Source organism: Bombyx mandarina, chromosome 16, assembly GCF_030267445.1.
Source record: "Bombyx mandarina strain Sakado chromosome 16, ASM3026744v2".
NCBI lineage: Eukaryota > Metazoa > Arthropoda > Insecta > Lepidoptera > Bombycidae > Bombyx > Bombyx mandarina.
The window spans coordinates 7,534,661-7,562,327 of NC_143222.1; the positions used below are offsets into that span (position 1 = coordinate 7,534,661).

The 27,667-nt window shown below is 40.1% G+C and overlaps 1 protein-coding gene across 1 annotated transcript; it reads left to right on the top strand.

Annotated features, from left to right (window-relative positions):
* Positions 1-7,283: 7,283 nt before the first annotated feature.
* Positions 7,284-25,056, top strand: LOC149501302 (alpha-tocopherol transfer protein). The gene is made up of 7 exons (XM_089733895.1): positions 7,284-7,420; positions 13,306-13,468; positions 14,479-14,638; positions 16,786-16,900; positions 20,237-20,368; positions 21,848-22,061; positions 23,934-25,056. Exons 2-7 carry the CDS (start codon positions 13,306-13,308, stop codon positions 24,080-24,082), a joined length of 933 nt encoding a protein of 310 aa, XP_089590021.1. The 5' UTR covers positions 7,284-7,420; the 3' UTR covers positions 24,083-25,056.
* The last annotated feature ends 2,611 nt before the right edge of the window (positions 25,057-27,667 follow it).

The window sequence follows — 27,667 nt, forward strand, 5'->3', positions numbered from 1 at the left end:
AGCCAGGAGGGGTGGGATTTGCTAACAGCTACCCGAGCGCCTCCGAAGGAGACCTAACAACTCAAGAGTAGCTGCTTCGCGAATGAATCTACTACCGGATCGGAATCGCGACCCGCTGAGAAGATCCGACGAGAAACTCAGCGAGCTGATTCATGGGTTAGGTTGCACGGCGAACTCTTTGTCGAGTTCGAAGAGTACGGTTACCGAGGTCCCTAAGCCTGCTCCTAGAGCTGAAGGCGTCTAGTGCAAAGGTTATTGGATCTGAGGGATCCGTAAGGACGTGTCTAGGGCGTCGACGGTGACTGGCTCCTGCATGATCAGGATTCGGGGAGTAGTCAGCGGCGGCTACGATAAGGCGATTATCATGACGCATATCCTTATCGAAGTACCGTTCCGACGCTGACTTCATGTATTTCTGTATAGATTCGAGGCCCAGGTCGTCGTGTAGGTCAACGTTCCTCACGAACCACGGAGCTCCGACGGCTAACCTGCAAAAGCGGGATTGTAGAGATTGAAGGGTGTTTATGTGTGTGCGGGCCGCGTGAGCAAACACCACACTCGCGTAAGTCATGACGGGCCTTATGCAAGTTTTGTAAAGTGTCACCTTATTCCGAAGGGACATTTTACTCCGCTTACAGATCATGGGGTAGAGTCTACCGAGAATAAACGCGGCACGGTCACGGACTGATTTTATATGCGGTCGGAATGTCATCGATGCATCCAGGGTAACGCCCAGGTACTTGACCTTCCTGGCCCAGGGTATGGATTGACTAAAGAGAGTAATCGGGGGTGTGAGATTCCTCCTCCTAATACGGGAGGAAATCCATGTGGAGCTTCCCCTCTGAAATAGCACCGCAGTACTTTTCGCTGGGTTGATGTCTATGCGCCATTTTCGGAACCACTGTCCTAGGGCTAGGGCTGCGCTCTGAAGCTTCTTCGCGATTAGGGACTTGTTTCTACTGGAATAGTAAACAGTCGTGTCGTCGGCGAATAAAGCTAAATGGGTCGGCGGCGACCGGGGAATATCGTTAACGAATAAGCTAAATAGGAGGGGTGAGAGGACAGAGCCTTGCGGGACTCCAGCTGTGAGAGGTCGTGGGTAGGAGCGGGTCCCTCGACTCGATATCGAAAAGAGCGGTTCGACAAGAAGTCCCGTATGATGAGCACGAGACTATCCGGCACACCCATGTTGAATAGTTTGAAAATCAAACCGTTGTGCCAGACTTTGTCGAACGCTTTTGCGACGTCGAAAAAGAGAGCTCCCGTGTATAACGGTTTTGATCGATTAAGCCCCACAAGAATGTGCTCCGTGAGGCGGTGCACCTGTTGAACGCATGAGTGATTTGTACGGAATCCGAATTGTTCATCGATGAGAATGCCCTTGGATGAGACGAAGTCTCTGAGGCGTTTGTAGAGCAGACGCTCATACAGTTTACCTAGAGACATGAGGAGGCTGATCGGGCGGTAGCTCGTCGGATGATTTTTTGGTTTACCGGGTTTATGTATGCCGATAACGTCCGCTTCATTCCACACCGCGGGAAAGATACAGTTCGCCATAGCGGCATTGAAAATAGATGCCAACATCACGATGAGTTGGACGGGTAGAAGTTTAATAACGCGGTTGGATATACCGTCGGAACCGGGAGCCTTGCGAGGACGTAGGTCTTTGATCAAGTCTTTAACTTCCATCGGGGTGACGGGAGGGGTAACGCATCCGAGGGTGGCAAGGAGGCTCTGCGTTCTACCTCACTGTCTACTAATTCTACATGAACAGGGTCCACGGATTGAGTGCTGGGCGTACACTGGGTTTGCAATGTATCGGCCAGCAGCTCTGCTTTTTCGTCATCATCGAACGCCGCGAGTCGGCCTGAAGGGCCTACGAGGGGGGGCATAGTTACTACCGCATCCGATTTGAGAGTACGAGCTAAGCGGTAGTAAGACCTTTGGGAGGGCGCGAGTCCTTCTAAGAAATCAGACCATCTGGCATCTCGGACTTCGGCGATGCGAGACTTTACGTCGCGTTGTAGGGCACGCATTCGAATACGATTTTCCGCGGTAGGATACCTGTCGTAGGCGCGTATTGAGGCGTTCTTAGCTCTTAGGAGCTCCCTAATATCGTAGGACAATTTGAAGCGGTGAAGGAAGTCCTCCGCTACAACTTGTTTCGATGACCTATCTAATGTCGAGGTGATGTGTGACGTTAAGATGTCTATGGCTTCAGCGGTATCCTGAGGAGACGGGGTAGAGTCCGGGCTAAACGGGAGCGATGGTGGATCAGATTCAGCCAGGCTGACGCCCAGCGTGTGCCAATCCACCACAGTCCTCGTGACGGAAACGGAATCGGGAGCGCGACCGAGCTTCATAACGACGGGACGGTGGTCTGAATCTAACTCTGAAACTACTTCGATCGAGTGTAAGCGCAGAGTTACGTTTTTTAATAACGCTATGTCGAGTATATCCGGGCGATGCGCGATATTTAGCGGGTAGTGAGTCGGGGTTAGCGGAGCGACGATATCGAAGGCGAGATCATCAACTAACGCATCAAGCCGCCTGCCATTCGGGGTTGTGGTGTGTGAGTTCCACCTGATGTGTTTACAATTTAGGTCGCCCGCCAGAATGACAGAGCTTCCCATGCCGAGCAGCGCCTCGATATCACTGCTTAGAACGATCTTATCCGGTGGAAGATAAACGGACGCGATAACGATCGGCGCGTGTTCCGTCAGTGAGATTCGGCACACTGATGCTTCGATATTAGCGAGCGCGGGAGGATCGAGCGGGACGCAATGCAGGGCTCTTCTATAGTAAATGACGGTGCCACCACCACGAGCAGAGAGCCTGTCGTTCCTGACCATGTTATAGTTCGCGATTTTAGGGTCACGGTGCGCGGGCTTAAGTAGGGTCTCCTGCACTAAAAATATATCAATTTGATGGTCACGCAAAAAGTCAGAAACCTGATCACGTTGATTTGCGAGACCGTAAGCGTTAAAAAATCCTATCGTTACGGATAGGGGCTTTATTCTACTTATATACGCCATTGATTACCGGCGGAGTGAGGGGAGGACGTACGTATTTAATGACGCGTATACGTCGGCGTATTCTTGCACAACGGCGATAAATTGTTGTGCAGTGGAGGCAGCGCGAATGGCGTCGCCCAAAGCGTTAACGCGCTCAAAGTTGATCGACTGAAAGAAGTCGATCGCTAAAGCGAGATTGTCGGACGCGGTCGGAGGGCAAGTCGCGGGAGAGGGACGAGTTGCGGGGGCGGGACGAATCGCGGAGGAGGGAGTTGTAGCCGTGTTCGTGTACGGCAGCGGTTTCGCCCAGGCCGAGACACTGGGCACCGGCGCCGGAACGAACGCTGGCTTAGCCTGCGACACAGAGGGTGCCGAGGCTTTGATGTCTGGGCCGGAAGCTCGGAGGCGGTTTTGGCGGGCGACGCGTCGATTTATTTTAGGGGCTCGGGGGCATCCGCGGTAATTTGCGGGGTGACCCTGTGTTCGACACAGGACGCAGCTAGGCGGTTCCGTCGCGGTTTTTTGATCGCGAGTGCATAGGGCCGTGGCGTGATCGCCTAAGCACTTGACGCATCGGGGGCGCGCGTGACAGTTACGGGAAGAATGCCCGTATAATTGGCAGTTATGGCACTGGCTAGGTGTGCCTTTCTTGTGTGGGGTTTCGACTGCGATTCCGGAAAGGCTACAGACCGTTCGGATGTTGAAGTTTTGATAACTATAACGACCGTCAAAGTAGTGCAAATAAAAATTCAAAAAAATTTATTTCTTGCAACATTATAATACCAACTAGCCTGTGAAACCGACTATTTACAAAAATAAATAAAACGCAATTGAAAATATTAAAATCTTTGCTTGCGAAACTATAATTCCTAGCTCCAACAGCGGCCTTGGAAAACATCTGAATTTTAATTTTATTTAATAAGTCTGTCTTTTTAAATTAATACATTTTTATATACATAAATATGTGTGTTCGCTAAAGTATTTGTTTCATTTGGTAACTAACTGATAATGGCGTAGTAAAGTGACTTCAACTATTTTCGTATTTCTATTAAAAACAATGTTTTCTTAATGAGTTACATGGTCACCGTAAATTTAGTTGTGAAATGAAATGTGGTTACATAGCTAATTATCACACTGCACACACATGCGAAGTCCTTCTAATAATTTTCCACGGCACTTAATTTTCTATGTCTGTAATTATATTGTGGTTGTGTTGGTAGATTGGCTTTAAATGCATCAAAGATTTGCAGCTGGCGATAATATATCACTTCACTTCAAGTGTTCTCTTTTTAGTGGTGACCCGCTGTATCACCGTGTTTGAACTCTAGTTCTCTATAATATATAAGACTCTATAATTTAATATAACCCTATAGAACTCTATTCTAATACCAATCCAAGTTTTTACTTAATATAGTTTGGAATTAGGAGTCGGATTATAGTTATTCTTGTCTCGTGTGTGTTTTGTTACCACTTTTCGGTCGTTTGGCCTACCGTACATGACAATGTGTACAAGTGTAACGTTAGCATCTTTTAATTATTGATTTTTAATCCTACCTATTCGCTGGTTCGCTTTCGCACCAACGTGTCTATTCTGAGAGAGCTTCATATCAAAGCCAGACTTTCCACTATATGCCTTCGTAGGGTGCTGGAATTCTTCGGACATATTGCTCGTAAAGAGGGTCACAATCTTGAACAGCTTATGGTGACAGGAAAGGTAGATGGCAAACGTCCTAGAGGACGCAGTCCCACGAGATGGTCGGACCAAATACGATCTTCTCTGAGCATCAATTTCCATAATGCCCTTCATGAAGCAAAGGATCGCGGCAGATGGAGGGAAGTCGTATGGGAGAAACTGATGCAGCGGGGGAGCCTCGACCCTCAGTAATGAGGAAAACGACGCGAGGAGGAGGATTCGCTGGTTCCTTCCTTCCTACCTTCGGGCACATCATGCGGTCTCCCAGACATAAATTAGAGAAGCTCATAATTGCGGGTCGCATAGGGGGCGAGCGCGCCGTGGGCAGAACACCAGCCAGAAGGGCAGATCAAGTAAGGGACGCACTTGGTCCATGTTACCATGCGGTCCAAGCCACCTATGATCGAAGGAGGAATGTCACATGCGGTCGCGACCCTCAGCAGTGAGGGAACAATATAGAAGAAGATTCACTGGTTGCCTAAGTGGCTATTTTAGATACGCTCGGACAGGAAGATGAGCTCGCGGACTCAACCTGAGATAATTTGCTAACACTAGCCCTAGCAAAAGCTATGCAGAATCTACCATCGGAATCGTGATCCTCTGAGAAGATCCAGCGAGAAACTCAGTGGACTGTATCTATGGGCTGGTTCGCTCGTCGAACTCTTCATTGTAATTGACGAGAACGGTGACAAGAGTGAGATTGGATCCGGGGGATCCGACAAGACAAGCTTGGAGCGCTGGAGGCTTTGCGATGCCCCGTCGCCTGGGTCTGTTAAGATACTTTTGTCGTAAGCATTCCAAGTCTAAAATACCAATAGGCTAATTACAAAGCAATTGAGGAATTTTCATATAAGCTCTCTCAGTGTGGGCAATCACTCAAAATCAATCTTTTTTTTATTGCCTTAACTGGCTGACGGTGAGTGGTTACTGTTGCCCATAGACTTCAGCAATGCCAGGGGTAGACCCAAGCCGCTGCCTATTCATCGACGTGAACTGATCCGAAAACCATCAGCATCGTAAATATAATTTAGATTAAAAAAAGGCGAGTGAACTAACTCACGGCCCTGATGTAAAAAGGCTTATGGACAACATCTAAATCCTAACGCAAATGCCGTCACCCATCTTGAGACATGTTGTCGAAGTCTCAAAGGTATAACATAACGGCTAATCCACCCTTCACACTAGAGAGATAGTCACATTACGCCCTAGCACCATTAAAAAGCCATTTCCTATTTTTGTAGTCGTTTTAAAGAAAAATTTTACTCGGTTTTTAATTATACATTATATGTAAGTAGAGAAAAAAATTCAAATACCTAATTCAAATTAATAAAATAATAATTTTACAGCCATGACTTCGTATTGAACTTTGAGTTGAAGGATCCGATTGCGTTATAATCAATTGAAGTATACGTTTTCAAAGATTTAAATAATGATAAATCTATTAATTATACATTATTTTACCTTTTTTATGATATATTGTTTGATAAGACTTTGAGTAAAGGATAAAACTTCAAGTCAATAATTAAAGATTCGCGTATTTTTTTTAATATACATTCACATGCAACAGGACACATTTGAGCTTTGGACGTGTTAAAATTCCAACGTCATTGAAATTTCGACCTCATGCCTCAAGGTATGTGGCTGAATTCACATTCTGGCATGTATAGACTCAATTAATAGTTAAATCAACTAATTAATTAAAAAAATTAAATAAGCTAATCTAATAATGAAATCATATAAAATTACCCTCTCATATTTGTAGCATGTAACAATATCAAGAAGCTACAGTGGTTCAGTTGTCATACAATCCAATTTTTTTCATTGCCTCTATAGGCAGACGAGCATACGGCCCACCTGATAGTGAGTGGCTACCGTCGCTTATGGACATCAGAAATGCCAGGGGCAGAGCCAAGCCGTTGCCTACCGTTAAATACTCTCCACAAGCCTCGTTTAAAGAAGGACATGTCATAGTGCTCAGAAAACACCGTAGAGGGGAGTTAATTCTAAAACCGGATAGTACATGGCAAAAAAGATCTCATTGAGACTGCGACCTCACGCCTCAAGGTGAGTAGCGGCATTCTCGTTATGATGGGTCCATAGCCACCATAGTAAAAATGCCCATACATCCAACGTTGTATTAAAAATGTATTTTCATTTTTCAGCGACGTCCTTATTCTTAATATTAATCAAATCAAATTAAGGAGCGGACGGTTAGCGTGGTATGGACATGTGATGCGTAGAGAGAAGATGCATGTGACTAGGAGATGTATGGAAATGGTAGTGCAAGGTAGAGGGAGAAGAGGTCGACCGAAGAAGACATGGATGGAGTGTGTGAATGACGATATGAGAGAGATAGAGGAGTGAGTGTTGAGATGACGGCTGATAGAAGAGAATGGAAGAGAAAAATTAGCTGTGCCGACCCCACCTAGTGGGATAAGGTGGAGAAAACTAAGAAGAAGAAGTCATTATTCTTAATATTCACTCACACCCCACCATCGGTTTCCGTGGTTAATCATAACAGTGTTTTGTAAATTTAATACAAAAATAATACTCAGAGGTCGTTAGACCAGTCCAATAGTTAATAACATTAATCGCACGAAACGTAAATGTATCAAAACCTTCTAGAGTGCCTTTATAGCTGGACGTGTTAATAGATTTCTAAAAGTGTTTTCGTTTTTAATTTAATTTCAGTATATTTAATTAAAACAGTAAGGTGAGTTTGCTGTTTATTAATATTTTAGTTCTGGAAATATATGTTTTTTTTATAAATTAATAGACCCTGAAATCTACCTGATAAGATGCAAGCTTACTCATATGAAGCGATGTGACAATAACTTTTATTTGTAAACATGTTATTATGTACTAATATGAAATTCATCTGAGAATCAGCCTTACACATCTATTAACATTCACTTCTCTCTATTTATTTAAATTGCACATGCTTTGATTAATAAGAATATAGAGGTATTATAAAAATTCGCAATACTTTCAAATTAATGGGCATTTACTAGTAGTGCGAAATTTCTTAAGCTTGTACGAGTAACTCATATAATACTATTTCCGATACATTCCAGCTTCAAGAGTAGGACACATTTGAAATTGCTACAAATGCCTTTGGCTCTACTGCTTTCCGTGACCGACGATGATCTTTTACCACAATAAAGTCATTAAAAAAAATTCCAGATTTTGACCTTATATCTTATCCTATTAATTTAAGGTGGGTCGTATTATCTACCCGTCTAGAGTACATAGTCCCAATCTCATAAACTCTCGAAGCTACCCCATTAGCATTCAAAATGCACGCAGACTATAAGTAAGATTGACCCTGTGGATGATTCTTTTCAGTAGTGCAATCTGGATCATTGATAAAGTCATGACGATTTAAAAGCTTCCTTATCATTTATAAATATATATTACTGAAATCTATCTTAAACTATGTTAACGCGGTCATAAAGTGTTTCGTCTATCTAAAAATTACCGACACGACAACATTTTTTTACTTTCTGAATTGTATTTTAATGACCATCCGATTTGGCTGATGACAGATGCACCGGAATATCGTGAAAGTCCCTAAGTAAATCCACTCGTTTAATGAATAATTCTAGTTTGCGTCTTAAATAATATCGAACTGAGCCTGCGACTCAAAAATTGCTTCTTTTCATCAATTCAATCTGTATAATATTAAGCGCAAACTTCAACTCTCGTCCTTTCCTAGTTGTTTAATTTATAGGGAAAGCAGTAGCAAAATTCCATCTCCAATACCTCCATCTCCTACAGTCTTGGGCCATACACACCCGCTTCCTATCCATATCTCTGACTAAAACTTTATGCTAGCCTTCGATAAGCACTTTACGAGATGGACCAAAACTAAACACATTATCAATCCTGTGTGGCAACTTAACATGTCTTCCTGGTTGGTACTAAATATTGAAATTGGATTTTTTTATTTGGAGACAATTGGAAACAAATCTTATAATGAGGACGATTCTCATTACTAAGGAATAAACAAGATTTTTAATTGTCATTGTAGACAGACGAGCATATTCACTGGGTAGTGGGTAGTCATCATCTATTATAGACAAAAAATTTGAGACACAGCCAATCCACTACAACTCCATAACAAGTCTAGTAAATAGCATTTAATAAATTAATAAAGTTTTGTATGACTCCAATCATTAACCAAATTACCCATCTTCATGAATCTAGACTTTGACAAATAATAAAAATGGAATTAACAAAAACTAAAGACTCTCAAAATTTTATGCATAATATTATGGAAATTTTACCGTGAGATTAATAATGATTGATTCAAAATCTCGTACATAATTATGTTTATCATTCGTGTGATTTTATCATCATTCTTTTCAAAACAATGTTGATTTTATACGTTTTAAAGCTCGTATTTATTACATCTAAGATTATTGTGAAAATGTAATTAATTTACTTTATTTTAAATTTCTTAAGTTAATCCAGGTGAAATCCAGTTTCGTCCGATAGGGTATCGGAAATTTTATAAAAAACATACACGATACAAAAGCAACATAGAAACATTAAATTTTAATTAGATAGATAGAACAATAGATATCGGTGAAAAATTAAAACAAATCTAACAGTTTTATCTCGCGTTTTTTACTACTAAAGTACTAGAATAGAACTTGTTTTTTTAACGCCTGAGTTTTAATAAAATAAGTTATCACGCTATTAAATTACAAGTTGGATATTCATGATTTCAACATTTCCAATTCGTTTTTCGTTGAAATGCATTGTAGATAATTTTACTAATAATATAATGATTCCTTTAAAAGAATGATCGAAAACACAAAGACAACAGTTATTGACGTAGACGATAATGCCGACTTCTTCGACTATTAGAAGATGAATATTTAGAAGCCATCATTACTTAAAAATGGGACGCCCGTGTTTTCTGAGCTTTTTATTATAAACCATAAAAATAGTCTATATTATAAAATACATTGAACTTCTATTATTGTTGTTGTTTTTCGCGGACACAATATTGAGATCATATACATATATATACTAAGTCACTGAATTGAATCTAATGATAACTCAAATGTTGAAAACTATTGGCTGTATCTAAATAATACCGAACAATTAGACTCATATACGGTTGCAAACATTACCATTCTTCGACAGTCGGCTAAACAAAAATTGATGTACTAATCTACATAATATAAATCATCATTATCTGCAATAAAATCATATCACATTAAGACCTTGTAGTATCGGCTACCGATATCAGGGGTCACCCGGAAATATTTTATTCAAAACATAGAATCGACAGTAAAACAAATTTTCTCGATCCAAGGTGAAGGATTTAGTGCATTTGCATATAAATTAGATGTATTTTTTATGTGTTTTCCTGTTTATTCGCATGTTACTCAATGGTAATGCGTTCATGACCTTACGGAAACAACAAGACCATCACACTGTTCCGTTGTGTAAATTGGACTGAATTTGCACGGGTGCATCTTATTGCAGAATAGTGTACTGAAAGGATTCTAGCTGTCTTATAGCTCTACTTTGTTAGAATTAAAGATGTTTGTAATTATGAACTCACCACTTACCGTAGAAGTTTGAATGTTCCTTTATTTTATTGCATTAACAAGCTCACTGGTTACCTGATATTAATTGTTTGTCGGATTTCAGAGACATCAGAATGTGAACGCTCTATTCAAGTCGAGATATTAGGTCTGAGTTTCAATTGTATGTTATCATGATTGTTCAATCCATGAAACCGGAAGTCATGACTGCTACGCGACAGAGTTAGTCAAAGTAGTGATACCTGTGAGTGATACCTACATCCTGGGGGCTTACAAGATGACCTGCCATAAGTAAATACTTCGACTTTATTTTCAAAACGTTGCAGACATAGAAACAACGAGGCACGGTCAATAGGTCGCGCAGTTCACGGCGTTAGATTTAAACTTTTAACCCGAAAATCGATCATTAGCAGAGTAAACCTACCCACTTAACAAATGATGATATTGAAAATACTTTTCGGATTAAACAATAAGTAGCTAAGTCCGCGACGTACATACTATTTGTATGCTTTATTTGCATGTAATAAATATTAAGAGGTATTTCATGTAGGCATGAGAAGTGTTCAATAAATAGTGATAATGTGATACATTCTTCTAGGAACAAAAAAAAAATGGCAGGCATAATCGAGACATTAAACTGTTACTGTTGTTGTATTGCTGTTTGTTTTATAGCAGAAGCAATTAAGTTTTCTATAGGAAGGGGAACAAAATAAATATCTGGGTATGAAAAAAGTGTTAACGCCCTGAACGCTTTTTGACGCGTAGAAACAAACCAGACTGAGAAGTTAACAAGCTGTTTGAGTTTGTTACAATAAGATTTTGACCTATTTTTGGCTGGAATCGTAACTATGAATAATATGGATCATGGTTCCGAAGATTTCAAGGTGATTCCATCCGCCGGTAAGACTGGCCGTAAGGGCTATTTTTTCTGGGACAGCCAAGGGGTGGTAATGACCGAATACCTTAATAATAGAGCCACTATCACAGAGACGCAAGACAAATAACAAAGTTGCGTAAGGAAATACCTAAGCAACGGCGTCACAAACTCGCTAAGTTTGTTTTGTTTCACCAAAATAACGACTCCGCTCTCAAATGCCATGTTGCTATAGCTGCCATTCAAGAAGCTGGCTTAGAATTGGTCTTAGAATTGGAACATCTTCCATATTCACCGAACCTAGCTTCTAGTAATTTCTACCTGTTTTCGCGTTTAAAGGAGCATCTCAAGGGCCTTTCATTTGAAGATGATGATGCAGTAGTCTCGCCGGGTTTCACGATTTTTTTAGGGATAAGGATGAATTTTTTTTTTAAATTGAATTTAAGCCTTAGAAAAAAGATAATAAACATAGAGTATAAGTCTGAAAGTGAACTACGTAACTAAAAACTAAAGTAGCATTTAATAAAAGATAATTGCATTACTCATTATCAATTTTTTTGAACACCCCTAGTAGTAGTGGTTGAAAAAAAGGGGCGTTACCTAGGGAGTTTTCCGGGAGTTTTGAAGATGGGTAATTTTATAGTTTTTGATGTGCTCTTTTCGAAACTATGCCACCTTGTATGCTTATTCCTCGTGCCGCCATATTGGTAAAACGGCGTCTAAAAAGAGGTTTTTAGATGATGATTCTTTCCGTGTGATTTTGCGATATAAACCTTTATGTACGAAATCAAACCAAAGACATTTTCCTACAATTATATCCAAGCAACTTTTTTCATAAAGTCAATAGTTTCGATTTACGAGCGCCGTAAAGTGTTATTTATTTAACACGTTTTTTCACTGAATAACTCGTTTCCCCACCGCCTTGAGGTTAGAGTAAGCGGCGCGTTTATATACCGTGGTTTTCTCAGTAGGTCTAATCCACGTGTCTTTTAATATTCCGAAATTCAGGGCAATCTTCTCTGTTTAGATCCTATTGATGGGTCAGGTGCTGCCAGGAGTCCAACACAAAGGCTACGGGTTTCTTTATACTTACTAAGGTTACTATTATTTTATTGCTGAGAAGGGTGGACGAGCTCACAGCCCACCTGGTGTTAAGTCGTTACTGGAGCCCATATACATCTACAACGTAAATGCGCCACCCACCTTGGGATATAAGTTATCAAGTATTAAGTATAGTTACAACGGCTGCCCCAGTAACCACTTAACACCAGGTGGGCTGTGAGTTGGTCCACACATCAAAGAAATAAAAAAAAATAAAAAAATGTGAGCTCGTAAATTGTTGGAATGTAGAATAGGTGATTTTAAAGTAAAATAACTTGGAAGGAAGATATCGTCAAAAAATTGCTTTTGGACATCATTTTTCCTTTATTGAGGCGCGAGCGACTAAGATACGAGTCGGGAAAGTGGAAATTCGAAAAGATCACAACAAAAACTAAATATTTACTCATCGTTAAAATTCCGGGAAACTTTCCAGGTAAAACTACCGGATGACTGTACTAAATATGCAACATTTAAATTACTTTGTGTCAATAGAAGACATCGACTTATTCAATCTACAAATAAAATATTCAAGTTTACATTTATAATTGCCAGAAGTATCTAATTATTTAAATGGTAATTAACTTAAACCAGCGCATCAAAATCCATCGTTTCTTTTTGTAGAACTAACTTCGTAAATAAACTGAAAAAAAAAAGGGCGAATTTATTGAATATTATTATAGTAATTTAGTTTATTTACAGCTAAATATGTAAATCGTGTGAACACTTTATATTCAATTCGATCGCAAACAATATCTTGATGACCTTGAATTATATGTACTTGATTTATATGTATTACTGGTGGTAGGACCTCTTGTGAGTCCGCGCGGGTAGGTACCACTGCCCAGCCCGTTTCTGCCGTGAAGCAGTAATGTGTTTCGGTATGAAGGATCGGGTAGCCGTTGTAACTATACTGAGACCTTAGAACTTATATCTCAAGGTGGGTGGCGCATTTACGTTGTAGATGTCTATGGGCTCCAGTAACCAGGTGGATTGTGAGCTCGTCCAACCATCTAAGCAATAAAAAAAAATGTAAAATATTTAAAATTTTGCAATTATTTTTAGATGCCTTCCGTACAAGAGCAGCATCCCTTACTGATTTGCACTGAAGAGGACAAAGGAGAAATAAAAAGGCTACTAGAAATCAAAGATGGAAGACTACACGAAGACATTGAAGCGATCTTGGACTGGTTCAACAAGCAGCCCCATTTAGTCGAAGCTGGCATCGGTTGGTCTATTAAGCTTTTATAATATGATATCTGATATTATGGTATATTAATTTTACTAATTATTAGTGGTCCCGCAGTAGTCGTAATTTAATATAATAATTTACTAATTATTAGTAGCTTGTATTCAAAAAGAGCATTAAAAAATTACCACAGCGTCGGTAGCGATGCTTCGATACCATGGGTGGATATTTTAATTGACAGAAATAATGTTTTCAAATAAAAATAGACTAACATTATGTATGCTAAACAGAAATATCGTACGTAAATACCTGATATATGCCCACTGACAATATACAACTACTAGTAACTAAGCAAATTTATTTATTTTGACTAGTGCGCTTTTTATTATGCAACATTCAACTCAGCGTTAGGCCATTAGTCGACGGAAACCACTTATTTATTTATAATGTGTTGTTGACCTACAATCCGATTTTTGACACACACTTCAATATTATACCTTATTTACAATTCTACGTCTTTCCGTAGTAAAGGTATTACGAAATACGAACCAATACAAATATTTCAACCAAAATAACATTTGACATTAATCAAACATCCTAAAATGTAAACTTTGCAACAAATTATTTGATGTCACTTTTACTGAACACCGATAATTTTATAGATTGAATCACTTCAATGTTTTAATATGTTTTTTTTTATTGCTTCGATAGGTGCACGAGCTCACAGCTCACCTGATGTTAAGTGGTTACTGGTGCCCATAGACATCCACAACGTAAATGCGCCACCCACCTTGAGATATATGTTCTAAGGTCTCAAGTATAGTTATAACGGCTGCCCCACCCTTCAAACCGAAACGCATTACTGCTTCACGGCAGAAATAGGCAAGGTGGTGGTACCGACCCGCGCGGACTCACAAGAGGTCCTACCACCAGTGTTTTTGGTATACTGAATTGTGGGTTAATTCTATTCATGTCTTTATGATTCCAAAAGCGAGATTACGTCGTCAATGACGTCGTATATTATGCTAATCACGATGTATCGTTCGCAGACCGTGATATTGTCGAGAGGATGCTGATCATATCAAAAGGCTCAATCGAGAAGACCAAACATAGAATCGACAACTTTTACAAGTACAGAGCTTTGGCGCCCGAGCTTATTCAGAACAGGGAAAATGTTCTTTCAGATCCAAGCGATCTGTGGTCTGTTTAGTAAGTACATGCATAGAAATATTATTCAAACCTGTTGTATGTTTTTTTTTGTAGACCACATAAATAATAATATACCTGACAAATAATACGTCTTGGTTAATGTTCTTTTTTTTCTTTAACAACCAGTTAAGCATTAAAACAGAACGTTGTCTAAAGCAGCCTGTTAACATTTGCGATTATTTTTTTAGCATAATTCAACTAACACCGTGACTGACGAATACCGGTTATTATTTCAAAGAACTGACGCCGCTTATTTTATCATCAATAGAAATGTGTTTACAGTTTAAAGTAAAACCGCTTTAATTTCAAATACACTAAGAGCTATGAGTTAATTTTGATATGTTAACAGGATTTACTTTCTTTATTTTAAGACTAGCGACCCGCCCTCGCTTCGCTTCGGAAACATTAAAACACACATGAAACCAAAAAAAATAAAAAAATAAAAAATTAAAAAAAGTAGCCTATGTTCATCAGGAACAATGTCGGCTTCTAATGGAAAAAGAATTTTTCAAATCGGTCCAGTAGTTTCGGAGCCTATTCGAAACAAACAAACAAACAAATCTTTCCTCTTTATAATATTAGTATAGATATAGATATTAAAAACAATATAGCATATATGTAATTTTTAGCGTATTAAAAGAAAATAGAAATTATGTGAATTCTTGAAATGTGAATTCTTGAAAAGAAATGCTGAAAACTGACCTCAATTCTAAAACGCATCAATTAAAGTCACTAAAAAACAGCTACTTTAATTCAATTAAAATCCAAACTATTGGACTGATTTTAATAAAATTTCTATGCGACCAAGCAGTTTGGCTGGAATAAGAGATAATGCATGGAATGTATTCTCTTTTTTCATATAAAATTTTCACCACAGTGAACATAAATGGAACATAATAATTGATAGAATTCTAGAAAGAGATCAAATGTCAGAAGTGTAATTCGAACGTGAATGACATCGGTGTGAATGCCGCCACCATCTTTGATACATGAGGTTCAATTGTATTGTATAGCGACTTCCACTCCGACCCGTCTTCCAGAACAAATTACTACTCCGCGACCGAAATAGGCTCGATGATAGTACCTAGCTAGGTCCCGTTGGTGTAAACTGCAACTAGTGAATCTATAGGAGAATATCTACTACGAGATTAAACGAAATTAACGTCTTTTGATAAAACCGAAGCATTAGATCTTCTGACAGATATTTTGCGGAGAACAAATGCAAATATTAAGAATCATCTTAGTGACTTCTTTTTTTGACGGAATTTTCTCATCCTAATTCATACGTAAAAAGAATAATGAAACTCAACTCATTGAATTTGCAGAACGTGATGTGAACGGAAAAAGAAAAAATATATATAAATAATTATTTGCAAAACTCGGAAAAATCTGATATTAATAAAAACATCGTAATTAGTAAATGACGTCAGCATTAATTACTTTCAATTACATTGATCATTTACATGACCTGAGCATCAAAAGCTGACCGCTGTTTTTTTTTCTTTTTTGAACTTCAACTCCGAGTACTCGTTGGATGTCAAAATATTATTTATCCATATTAAAAGCATATTGTGAAGTCGCCCGTGTAGGTTCACTACTATTCTATCTGTTTCTGTGACGAAGCAGTCATGCGTTCCGGCGTGAAAGGGATAGCATTTTGAAGTCGTCGTGGCCTAAAGGATAAGACGTCCGGTGCATTCGTGTTGAAGCGATGCACCGGTGTTCGAATCCCGCAGGCGGGTACCAATTTTTCTAATGAAATATGTACTTAACAAATGTTCACGATCGGCTTCCACGGTGAAGGAATAACATCGTGTAATAAAAATCAAACCCGCAAAATTATAATTTGCGTAATTACTGGTGGTAGGACCTCTTGTGAGTCCGCGCGGGTAGGTACCACTACCCTGCCTATTTCTGCCGTGAAGCAGTAATGTGTTTCGGTTTGAAGGGTAGGGCAGCCGTTGTAACTATACTTGAGACCTTAGAACTTATATCTCAAGATGGGTGGCGCGTTTACGTTGTAGATGTCTATGGGCCCCAGCTACCACTTAGCACCAGGTGGGCTATAAGCTCGTCCACCCATCTAAGCAATAAAAAAAATAAAAAAAGCACAGAATTCAACTAAAATTACTTGTGTTTTGTTACAGCACCCAAATCTCGATACCCAGAATGTACAATGGAAGCAGAATATCGGTGTTCGCGGTTCACGATCCGGACCCTAGCAATTTCTCTTGTGAAGCACTGTTTAGAAACTCATTTATGGTTCGTATCAATTTACATATACTTTTTTTTTTTTGTCAGGAGGAAATCGCCGGACTCCCACCCTCCACTGGGGATGGGGGGTGGAGCATGTCGGAGTCGAACCGACTAAAACCTCCTGTCACTCAACAACCAACGTCCAAACCTCGCATGAGACAGAACTCATGAAGAGGCAAAGGGAGGAAAGTGAAGCGTTTAGTGCGGAGCACATCTCTCCCATCACCCTCCCCCTCGGGACGCCGGGCCAGCGATCGTTGGCGCCACGACCACCAGCCCTCTCGGTCGGCAGGCTGTCCGAAGCCCGCCTAGATGGCGCCGGTTTGAATGGGTTATCCTACGAAATACCCCGCTGGGTCAGAACCAGCGTGGGTCGAGGATAGCCGGCCTTCCATCACCCGGAAGCTCTTGCGTAAAACGCGTGCAGAGCAGCTTGCACGTCGTCTTCTTAGGCCCCCTTCGCCGGGCCCCAGACCGACATATGAGGGGGACCCGAAACACTTAGAGGGCCAGGGCTTGGGCGAGATCCGCCTCCCTGGCCCCCGCTCGACGGCGGCGGGCTTGTGCGTCTCTCACGCACCCCGCCGCCTCCTTCTGCGAGATGGTGCACTCGCAGAAGTCGAGCATCGCCTTCCACGACTCGTCGTCGCCGAGCATCGATGCCACAACACTCGGCAACGACAAGTCGTTTCCTATTTTTGCGACGAGGACACGACGCCACCCCTCCCATGCGCGGCAGGCAACGAGCGTGTGCTCCGCCGTGTCCAAGTCGCAACCACAATGGTAACACTCTGCCGTCAGCTCGGCTCCGATCCGGTGCAGGAACTCACCGAAGCAACCATGCCCAGTGAGCACCTGCGTGAACCGGAAAGTGAGGCGTCCTCTGTCACGATTCACCCAATCCACAAGAATCGGGCGAATCGCCTCGACGGTCCTACGACCAGCCGAAGGATCGGTCAGCCGCCTGGACCATGACTCCAGCACGGACCGCCGAGATTGGGCCCTCCGTGCTCTGACCACACTGGGGCTGGTACGCGCCACGCCATGGGCACGAAGGTTAGCCCGCCACTGATAGTCAGCGGCGAGCGCCTCCGCCTCCATGACCCAAGGTGGCGTCCCAGCCAGTACACACGCCGCCTCAAAAGAGATGGTGCGATAACCACGGATGACCCTGACCGCGATGGTGCGTTGCGGCCGTTGCAGCAACTTCGCTACCCCCACGGCCAGGAACTGGCCCCACACGGGTGCCCCGTATAAGGCCATTGACCGCACCACCCCCGTATAGAGACCGCGGTCACCTGGTCAGGCCCCCCGATGTTGGGAAGAAGCCGGCTTAACGCGCCGGCCACCCCCAACAAACGAGAGACCAGGTGCTGAAAGTGAGCACGGAAGGTCCAACGACTGTCCAGAATGAGACCGAGGTACTTTAACTGCACCCCGACCAAGATCCCGACGCCTCCAACCACGATATGGGCATCGACAGGTGGCACTCTCCGGGGCCTGTGGAACCACATGGCCTCGGATTTACTGAGCGCCACGTCGAGGCCCAATCTCCTGATTTTGCCGACGACATGCGCTACCCCAGCGGTGGCAAGACGAGCAGACTCAGCAAAGCTCCCTCCCCGGGCCATGACCAGCGTGTCGTCTGCGTAACAGATTACGCTTAGGCCCGGGAGGAGGGCACCCCTCAGACATATACATAGTTAGGTTTTTTTTTTTTTTTTCTTCCGGGGGCCGGAGGCGGGAATACGCCCGTATGTCCCGGCCCTTGTAGGTAGCGGCCTCCCCCCGGTGAAGGTCAAGGGGCGACCTGAGGGGGTGAGGCCGCGCGGCGCGCTACCAGCACTCTAGCGCGCTGCCGTGGAGTGAATAGAGCGACCGGTCGACGGTGTATCGCGTCCCGACCCGGCAGGCTGGTTCTGGTCCAGCGGGGTATTCCGGGACACCAGCGGCACCGTCTGGGCGGCCCGACGGGCTGCCGTACCGAGACGGCCGACGTTTCAGAGCCTTCGATTCGCCTCGAAGGCTCCGTCGGCTGGGCGTCCTTGGGGTGAGCCGCGCCGTCTGGTTGTAGTGTTGACCGCGGTAGCCCCCCTACCTCATCCGGGTTCTGACCTCGGAGGGGATCGGACGTCGGGTGTAAGAGTGCAGGGGAGTCGTTTAGTGGGTGGGTCCTAAAATCCTTGGGCCCGCGGTCTGCTCACAACACCATGCAGATCGTTGAGTCTCACATACCCCGCGCGCCCCTTTTGCGCGGGGACCTCGTAGGAGGTTCGGCCCTCTACCCGAAAAAAAAAAAAAAAAAGTTTTTTTTTTTCTTCATATAATTAAAGACACGCAACGTCCAATAGTATTTACTGAAAATCAATTCAAAATTCGAGTCATCCGTGTCAAAGAAGTCGTACTAAATATTTCTAAATGTGAAATTCAATTTAAGACTAGAGAGAGACTAACTTGACCATAAGCTGTATAGTATTGTTCAAAATAGTAATAAAGAACTCTGTGTACTATGCCTATGGTAGTTAGTAGAGCGCATTGGTACTGCGGCAATATGGGTAATGTGTTCCAATTTTAGGAATGGGATGAAAGTTAAACAAACACCTCTAGACTCACTCACGCTAGACTTCCGAGGTGATATCGATAATCGATTCTCCAGTAAAAAAACTTAAATTGAAATAAGAAAGAGCCCATAGATATCGCAACGTAAACACCTCTACTCATCTTGATACATGAGATCGAAATCTCAATTTTATTGTTTAACAGCTGTTTACTCTTTGAACCAGAACGCATGTCTGTGGGATAGTGCTACCTACTCATCGGGTTTATAATACACCATACCACAAGTAGATGCGACTGTAGTACATGGTACTTATGCTGGAAACACTGCACATTTTCCGGTGAATACTTTGGTCGCCTTTTACAGCACCCACGGAAAAAATAGGGGGTAAAAGAGTAATATTCAAACCTTACATATTATTATATCTCGTTGCGTGGATAATCTTCAATGCTGAGGGTCGCGGCCTCATGAGGCTTTCTTGGGAAGATACACATGGTGTCCCGCGTCCTTCCACGGCAGTGCTTTTGGAAGAGATTTAGCTCTTTAAGGCCGCTGAAGCCGTATTTGGGCCCGGCTAATTAACCGCCGCCAGACATTCAGCGTTGACTGTTTTACGGTGGAAAGGTCGAACTCCAAGTCAACCCTCCTCTTTTCTCATCCGAGCTTGGGACCGGCATTGGCAGAGTTAAAACCTAACACATTACATACCTAAACATACATATATATTTTAATATAATGTTGGGATTTAACGAAATCCGAAAGTTAATTGGGATTCTATTTTACAGCTGGTCGATCTACGTTTGAAGTATGACTATTTCCTGAACGACATATGGTTGTTGGACATGAAAAACACAAGTTTCAGTCATGTACTCCGTTTGAATCCGGTTGTGTTGCAAAAGACCGCCCAAATATTCCACGTAAGTCATGAATAATTGTGTGTATGTTGAAAACAATTTTACAGTTAAAAAAACATCTATTTAACAAATTAACACGCTGATGTTAATCGAGACGAATTAAGTTTTATTGTTTTATTACGATTGTAAAGTGTCGACATTAGTTTGGTACGCGGGACCTTGCGCGGTACTGTTAAAGCATTAGACTTCAAAGGTGCGAAATTAGGTTGACACCGTTATTGTCAGTTCTTCTAAAAATTATAATGTCATTGACATTCATCAATCAGGTAGTTAATAAAAAATGAATCGAGGTACGGCTATCAGTTTAGTCAATAGATTTTAATAAATTTCTGAATTTGATACAGCAAATTTAAATATGCTAAATATACATAAACATCATGCTATTTTACTACCTAAGATTCCCATTCCTCTATTTTAATTAGCGATGGCACAGAATGTGGCAAGCTTGCGTGACTAAATACCACAATATAGTATTTATTTTTGTAGCGAAACATTCAGCACCTATGTGTTGTGCTAGCATAGAACGGAGTAGCTACATGACTTTTCATGAGTATTATACCAGCATACTGCGATCACTGATTGGTATTTACTGGTAGTAGGGCATATTCTAGGCCCGCTCCGGTGGGTACCAGCATTCTCACAAGAGGTCCTACCACCAGTAATTAAGCAAATAAAAATTTTGCGGGTTTGATTTTTATTACACGTTGTTATTCCTTCAGCGTGGAAGTCAAACGAATCAAAATCGCCTTCAACAAAACATAACGTACCTAAATGAAGTTACCTTCCTTGAAAAATCGAATCTACGTCTCAATTAAATAGTATTATAACGACTGTCTCTCCTTACAAATGAGAATCCAGTACTACTTTGAACCAGAAATAGGCAGAGTGGTTGGATACCCGTACGAATTCACATACTATGCTTTTAGAACACAGTAGCTCAAAAATCCCTCCATTCCTGAGAACTCTTCCCCTCGGTTCACGCTCAGTTTACGATCTACCATCACCAGGGTACCATCATTTTGCCTATTTCTGTCTTGACGCTGTCATACGTTTGGTTAGAAGGGACAGTCCTGATAAAAGAGAATTGAGACTTGATTGAGAAAAGATACTAAAATCTGGGTTTCGTTTATCCACCAAGCAACGTTATAGTTGTTCGGAATGTCTTAGTAACCTAATTCGGTTCCTGTCTGAGGGCTTGCTACCTGGTATAATTGTATCACTCGTGTGTTTGTGGACATCTGAAGTTGCATCTATAAGGCGATAATGCTTGAATTATTTAGCTAATTTACTTTAATTTAGTTGATATTACAAATACCATGCAAAAGAATATTGCTTTTCTTGCGTTTTCAAAAGTCGTAGATATGATTTAACTACAGTTTTATTTTCCGGTGTTTTTGTATCTATTTTTTTTTGGTCTTGTCTTCAATAAATTTTGATACTATCTTAGAAACTTCTGGAATGTAAGTGACATTTGAATTTCAGGAAGGTACGGGATTACGAGTAAGCGCCATTCACGTTATAAACGCGACGAACGTATTCCAACATTTAGTAAGCTTCATGAAACAATTCTTCAATCCAAAATTGATGGAGAGGCTACATGTCCACGATAGCTTAGAAGAACTACATAAATATATTCCCAAGAAGTATCTACCCAAAGACTATGGTGGCGAGGAAATTTCTCTTTCGGAATTCAGAAGTAAGTTAAAAAAATTTGTGCAAATTTACATGGATGTGATATTTTATTGGCCATAGAAAAAAAAAAGGCCGAATGTTTAGGTGACTCTGAGTCCAAGTCACCATGTAATTGGTAATGTAGTGTAAAATGTAAAATTTAGTTTTTAACTGTCTGACTGATTTTGGTCAAATTTGTCATGGTTTAAGACCGATAATGCATTTAATTACCAAAAACAATAAGAATACTAACAAACGGCAAATGCTTAAAAGAGTAGCGTTTTTGAAATCTGGACTGAATTAAAGAGAAAAATCTAATCTCAATTAAACTATAACCGTATTTCTATTAACATATGGTTTAATAGAAATGTCATAATAAAAAAAAAATTGATAATTATTGAGAATGACCAAAAAATTCCGTAAGTATCACAATTTTTTTTTTATTGTTATTGATTTGTATATAATTATATATAAAAAAACATAAACTGCAATTAAAATCAATCAAGAATTGATTAACTTTAAAGATGTCACAAAAAATATTTAAAAGTTTATTTTTTGCAGTATCAGTCAGAACTATTTTATTTTATATGTAAGTAATTATGTGGTGATTAATAGTAGTTTTACGTATACAATTTAAGAATCACACTAATTGTTTTTAATTTGAATTCTCTTTGGGCAAATTATGTATTGTAATTAAATTGCTTTTCTAACAATTTACAGACACAGTTACATTTTTTTCGGTTTAATTTAGTGTAGGAATGTATTACAATGACATTTATAGGACCTTCCAAATCGATCCTTATTTTTAGTGATCCTTTCCATTGTGAATTACAAAACAGAATGTTCGTTTTGAACTAAAGCTTAAATTTTATGTCTTAATGTTGACGGTGATAATCACGACGTGATGTTTTTTTTATTTTATTGGTTAGATGGGTGAACGAGCTCACAGGCCACCTGATGTTAAGTGGTTACTGGAGCCCATAGACATCTACAACGTAAATGCGCCACCCACCTTGAGATATAAGTTGTAAGGTCTCAGTATAGTTACAACGGCTGCCCCACCCTTCAAACCGAAACGCATTACTGCTTCACGGCAGAAATAGGCAGGGCGGTGGTACCTACCCGCGCGGACTCACAACAGGTCCTACCACCAGTAAAATGTGATGTCCATGGGCTTATGCCTTGATGATAAACAGTTACTGGTAGGCTTCACAAATTTATTTCACTTCGAAACATGAACTTGGAGTCTTAACAACAGCGATCTCTCCCTTCGAACCAGAAAGCAACCTACATACATACTCGTATTTGGGTCAAAATACGCAATAACAACGGTCATCTTTCTGATTTCATGATCAGATACCTTAATATGTTACTTAATTTAATGCTAGAGCGTCTTATGCACACGCACGATTAGGTACCACCACCCTGCCTATTTTTGCCCTGAAGCAGTAATGCGTTTCGGGTTGAAGGGTGGGGCAGCCGTTATACTGTAAAAACTGACACTTAGAACTCTTGTTGATTGATTGTGGTTGATTTCTTTGGGATTCGATGATTACAAAACACCCGGTAGACCGTGAGTCGTTTAAACCATTTTAGCAATAAATAAAAATGAAATACTTTTTTATTTGTTTTTATTGCTTAGATAGGTGGACGAGCTCACCTGGTGTTAAGTGGTTACTGGAGCCCATAGACATCTACAACGTAAATACGCCACCCACCTTGAGATATAAGGTCTCAAGTATAGTTACAACGACTGACCCACCCTTCAAGCCGAAACGCATTACTGCTTCATGCGAGAAATAGGCAGGGGTTGGTACCTACCCGCGGGGACTATCAAGAGGTCCTACCACCAGTATAAATACTTAAATGGTTAATACTGTTTTTTTTTTCTTTGTAGACATATACGAGAAGGAAATAAGAAGCACAAATACCAAGCGTGTCGTGATAGAAGCCAGTAAAATGATTTCCAATGAAAACAGACGACCGGCATCAAACATAAATGAGGATTACCTGGCGGGTTCGTTTAGGAAATTGGATTTTGATTAGTGTCATTTAATAAGTTAACTAGTATTCCTTGCCGCATGCTGTGGAATATCATTTATATATTAATACGTGAAGCAAAAACTTTGTATCCCTTTTTACGAAAATTGCGTGGACGGAGGAATATGAAATTTTCCACACTTATACAGAATATAGAGAAGAAGTGCACAATGCTAATATTTTTTTTAAATAATGCATAAAAGATACATTAAATCAATAAAGAAAACATTACACACACTACATACCATGTATTTGACGCACACACGCATGCATACTATTTATTGTCAAACTTTTGTTCTTGACGTCTGTTGTCAAATTGAGAATAGAATATGGTTGGTCTATGTTAATATTTTATATTATAGTGTCGTCTTGGCGAAATTTGTGATTATATAAGTATAAAATACAATCATAATAGTGTACAAACTTACAATTCCAATTAATTATAGTCGAATTTCGACTACTGCGGTACCTCTAGTACTTTTAATTTTACGAAACACACATTCTAGTACGGTGTCTGAACTATTTGATATTTAATTGGTTATAATTAAGCCCTTTGTTTTTGTTCTCGCCGATTGATTGCAAATATCAAGTGTGAAAGACAAAAAATAACAAATTTACACTATTGTTTTCTAGAAAAATACGTATTTAAGCGACTATAATTACATGATTGAATACGTAAATTCATTCTGCAGTCAAATAAAAATTAATTTGGTTAAGATTCCCACGATTGGCTGTATCGTTTTATTTCTAAATGGATTAATTTAAAATTATTTTAATAAATTAATATGTGAATAGTGTATATGGTATAATTATATTATTATAATAATAGTGAATTTTATTATGGATAATGTTTAATTAAGTTATTTTAAAACAGTTTTTGGAACTTTAAATTTTAATTGTTAAATCTATACTTAATAGTAATATAAATACGCAAATAGTTATATATTTTTATTCTAGAAACTATTTCCTATTTTATCATCACACATAATTTCAATTTTGTGGTTCTAAAGTTAAGTAAGTTGTTAATATACTTCTAAAAACTGATTTCTGATGTTTTTCTTTTCTTCTCTTTTTTAAGTCGAGAACAATTTCGCTGTAGCGTCATGACGATTTCTCATTTCTACTGTAAGCACATATTAAAGTAATAAATAATAAATCGGACTTCAGTATTGTTTAGGCGTGGTCATTTGTGAATTACGTTCGAGTGGAAAAGGTAGGAAACTGCTCCTCTATTGTGTGCCGAAGGCAATTGATCGCAGGCTCGCGTCAACGGTTTTATTGTTGACCGGCTGCTAATGAAACGGCATTATACGCTGTATTAAATGTGTTTATCTCTATTTGAGCACGAGGCAGACATTATCTCTGACAATGTTTCACTGATGGTCAGAGCTGTTCTATTTTTTTTTATTGCCCTTGTAGGCAGACGAGCATACGGCCCACCTGATGGTGAGTGGTTACCGTCGCCCATGGACTTCAGCAATACCAGGGGCAGAGCCAAGCCGCTGCCTACCGTAAAGGACTTAGACCATAGTAGTAGTTAGTAGTAGTTTTATGTGAGTGTGATATATCATACTAATGTAGACTACTACTAATGTGGTATTTTTTTTATAGTTGTAGGAAAAAAATAACATGAATAACATAAAACATAACTAATCGGTCTTTTCGCTTAAAACAATCTTTTCCAGACTAAGTGTAAATAAGATCAAAATAAAACAGAAGTGCATACATAACACTGCTGCGTTTCTGAATTTACATTAAAACATATTTCTTGTTTATTAGTGGAATATTTAAATATTTAAAAGACTCTAAATTGACCTTGTGTTAAAAATAATATCAGATATTACATTGCGAAACTAATCTGTGACATGACCCTGAATTTTGAGTACTACTTTAGGTGACTAGCTGACTCGGCAGACTTCGTAGTGCCTCAATCGATAAATAAAAGACCTAAACTTTTGTATAAAATAAACTTAAAACAAACAAAAGAATCCGTCCGACGGGGGACACAGCAATTTTGTTTTTAATTGTTATTTTCATTTAATTCCGAGCATTTTCATATTTATCTACCTTTTAAACCTTCTCTGGACTTTCACAAATAATTCAAATTCAACCAAAATTAGCCAAATCGGTCCAGCCGTTCTCGAGTTTTAGCGAGACTAACGAACAGCAATTCATTTTTATATATATAGATATACTTTATCCTTCTCACATCGCTTCGGGTGTATAAGATATTGAAATTCAAAATCAAATTCATAAACTTATTCCAACCGTGACCACCTAAGCCTTTTTGGAGGAAACGAGTTTCTGCAATTAATTACCATCACAATAATACCGGGAATTAATGAAGTTTTTGAATAGTCTGTAGTGATTTATTTCAATATTTTCTTGTAAAAATTACAACGGCCGGTTTTGTATCATTTCCTCCAAGCTTGGCACCGTGCAATGCGATCGCAACGAAGCAATTACTATTGACTGTTGCTCGTGGACAACAGATTTGCCATGAATACGAACCAAGTCACTGACCATAATACACTTATTATCCCTTGTTAGACGTTTTATGTTTCCCAGAAAGTCGCATCAAAATAGTTTATGCATGCTCCTGATTGCCCATTGTAGCAATGTTAAAACGAAGTATATGTATATTTTTTAGCTCTATACTATTCCATACGATTACAGTTCACCTGAACTTTAAGTGCCTAGTGTAGACTCTTGAAATTATAACGTGAACGCCACCACTAACCTTGAGATATGAGGCCGTGATCTTAATTTGACTGCTTCAATACAAAAATAGGCGTGGTGGTACCTGCCCGTGTTAGGTCACAATATTGCTTATTACGAGTAGAAACGGTTATAAAGCTTGCGACTTAAATGGCATGAGCGATGATTGCTTTTAGCTTGCTCATCTTACTGGTGGTAGGGTGGTGGTTGTGATCTTGCACAGGTAGATACTACCATCCTGCCTATTTCTGCCCTGAGCAGTAATGCGTTTCGGTTTGAAAAGTGGGCCAGCCGTTGTACTGTAAAACTGAGACTTAGAACTTTTTTTTATCGCTTAGATGGGTGGACGAACTCACAGCCCACGGCTTCACGGCAGAAATAGGCGGGGTAGTGGTACCTACCCGTGCGGACCCACAAGAGGTCCTACCACCAGTAAAAACTCATGTCACAAGGTCGGTGGGGGCATTTACTTTTTTGATGTCCATGGACTCCGCTTACCATATAACACCAAGGTGACCGTGAACGCGTCTACCCATCTATGCAATAACAAAAATTATATGTTAGTGAACGTAAGTAAAAAAAAATTGGCGTATATAAGATATTGGAGATTCTCCAGCACGCGAAATCCAATTACGCACGGAAGTGTCTTGTGTATCGTGTTTATCCTCTGAAGACGACAAGAACGAGCCATAATGAAATATAAAACTTCGTAGCTTCAGCATTTTCGATTATTTATTTGTGTTCCACTTTTTAAAATTCTTCCCTGATTCTGCATGTTTCACAATGATGCATTCTGAAATATTACGGCAGCAATGACTATTGAATGTACATAGAGGTTTTCTTTTGAATTTTCAATTACTTCTAATAGTATTT

What these genes read in the sequence shown, in the direction of transcription:
- LOC149501302 (XM_089733895.1), top strand. Translation starts at nt 13,306, where the DNA reads ATGCCTTCCGTACAAGAGCAGCATCCCTTACTGATTTGCACTGAAGAG. An exon ending in AGACCGCCCAAATATTCCAC is followed by an intron (nt 20,369 to 21,847) that starts GTAAGTCATGAA and finishes TTTGAATTTCAG; the next exon opens with GAAGGTACGGGATTACGAGT. An exon ending in TTCTCTTTCGGAATTCAGAA is followed by an intron (nt 22,062 to 23,933) that starts GTAAGTTAAAAA and finishes TTTTCTTTGTAG; the next exon opens with ACATATACGAGAAGGAAATA.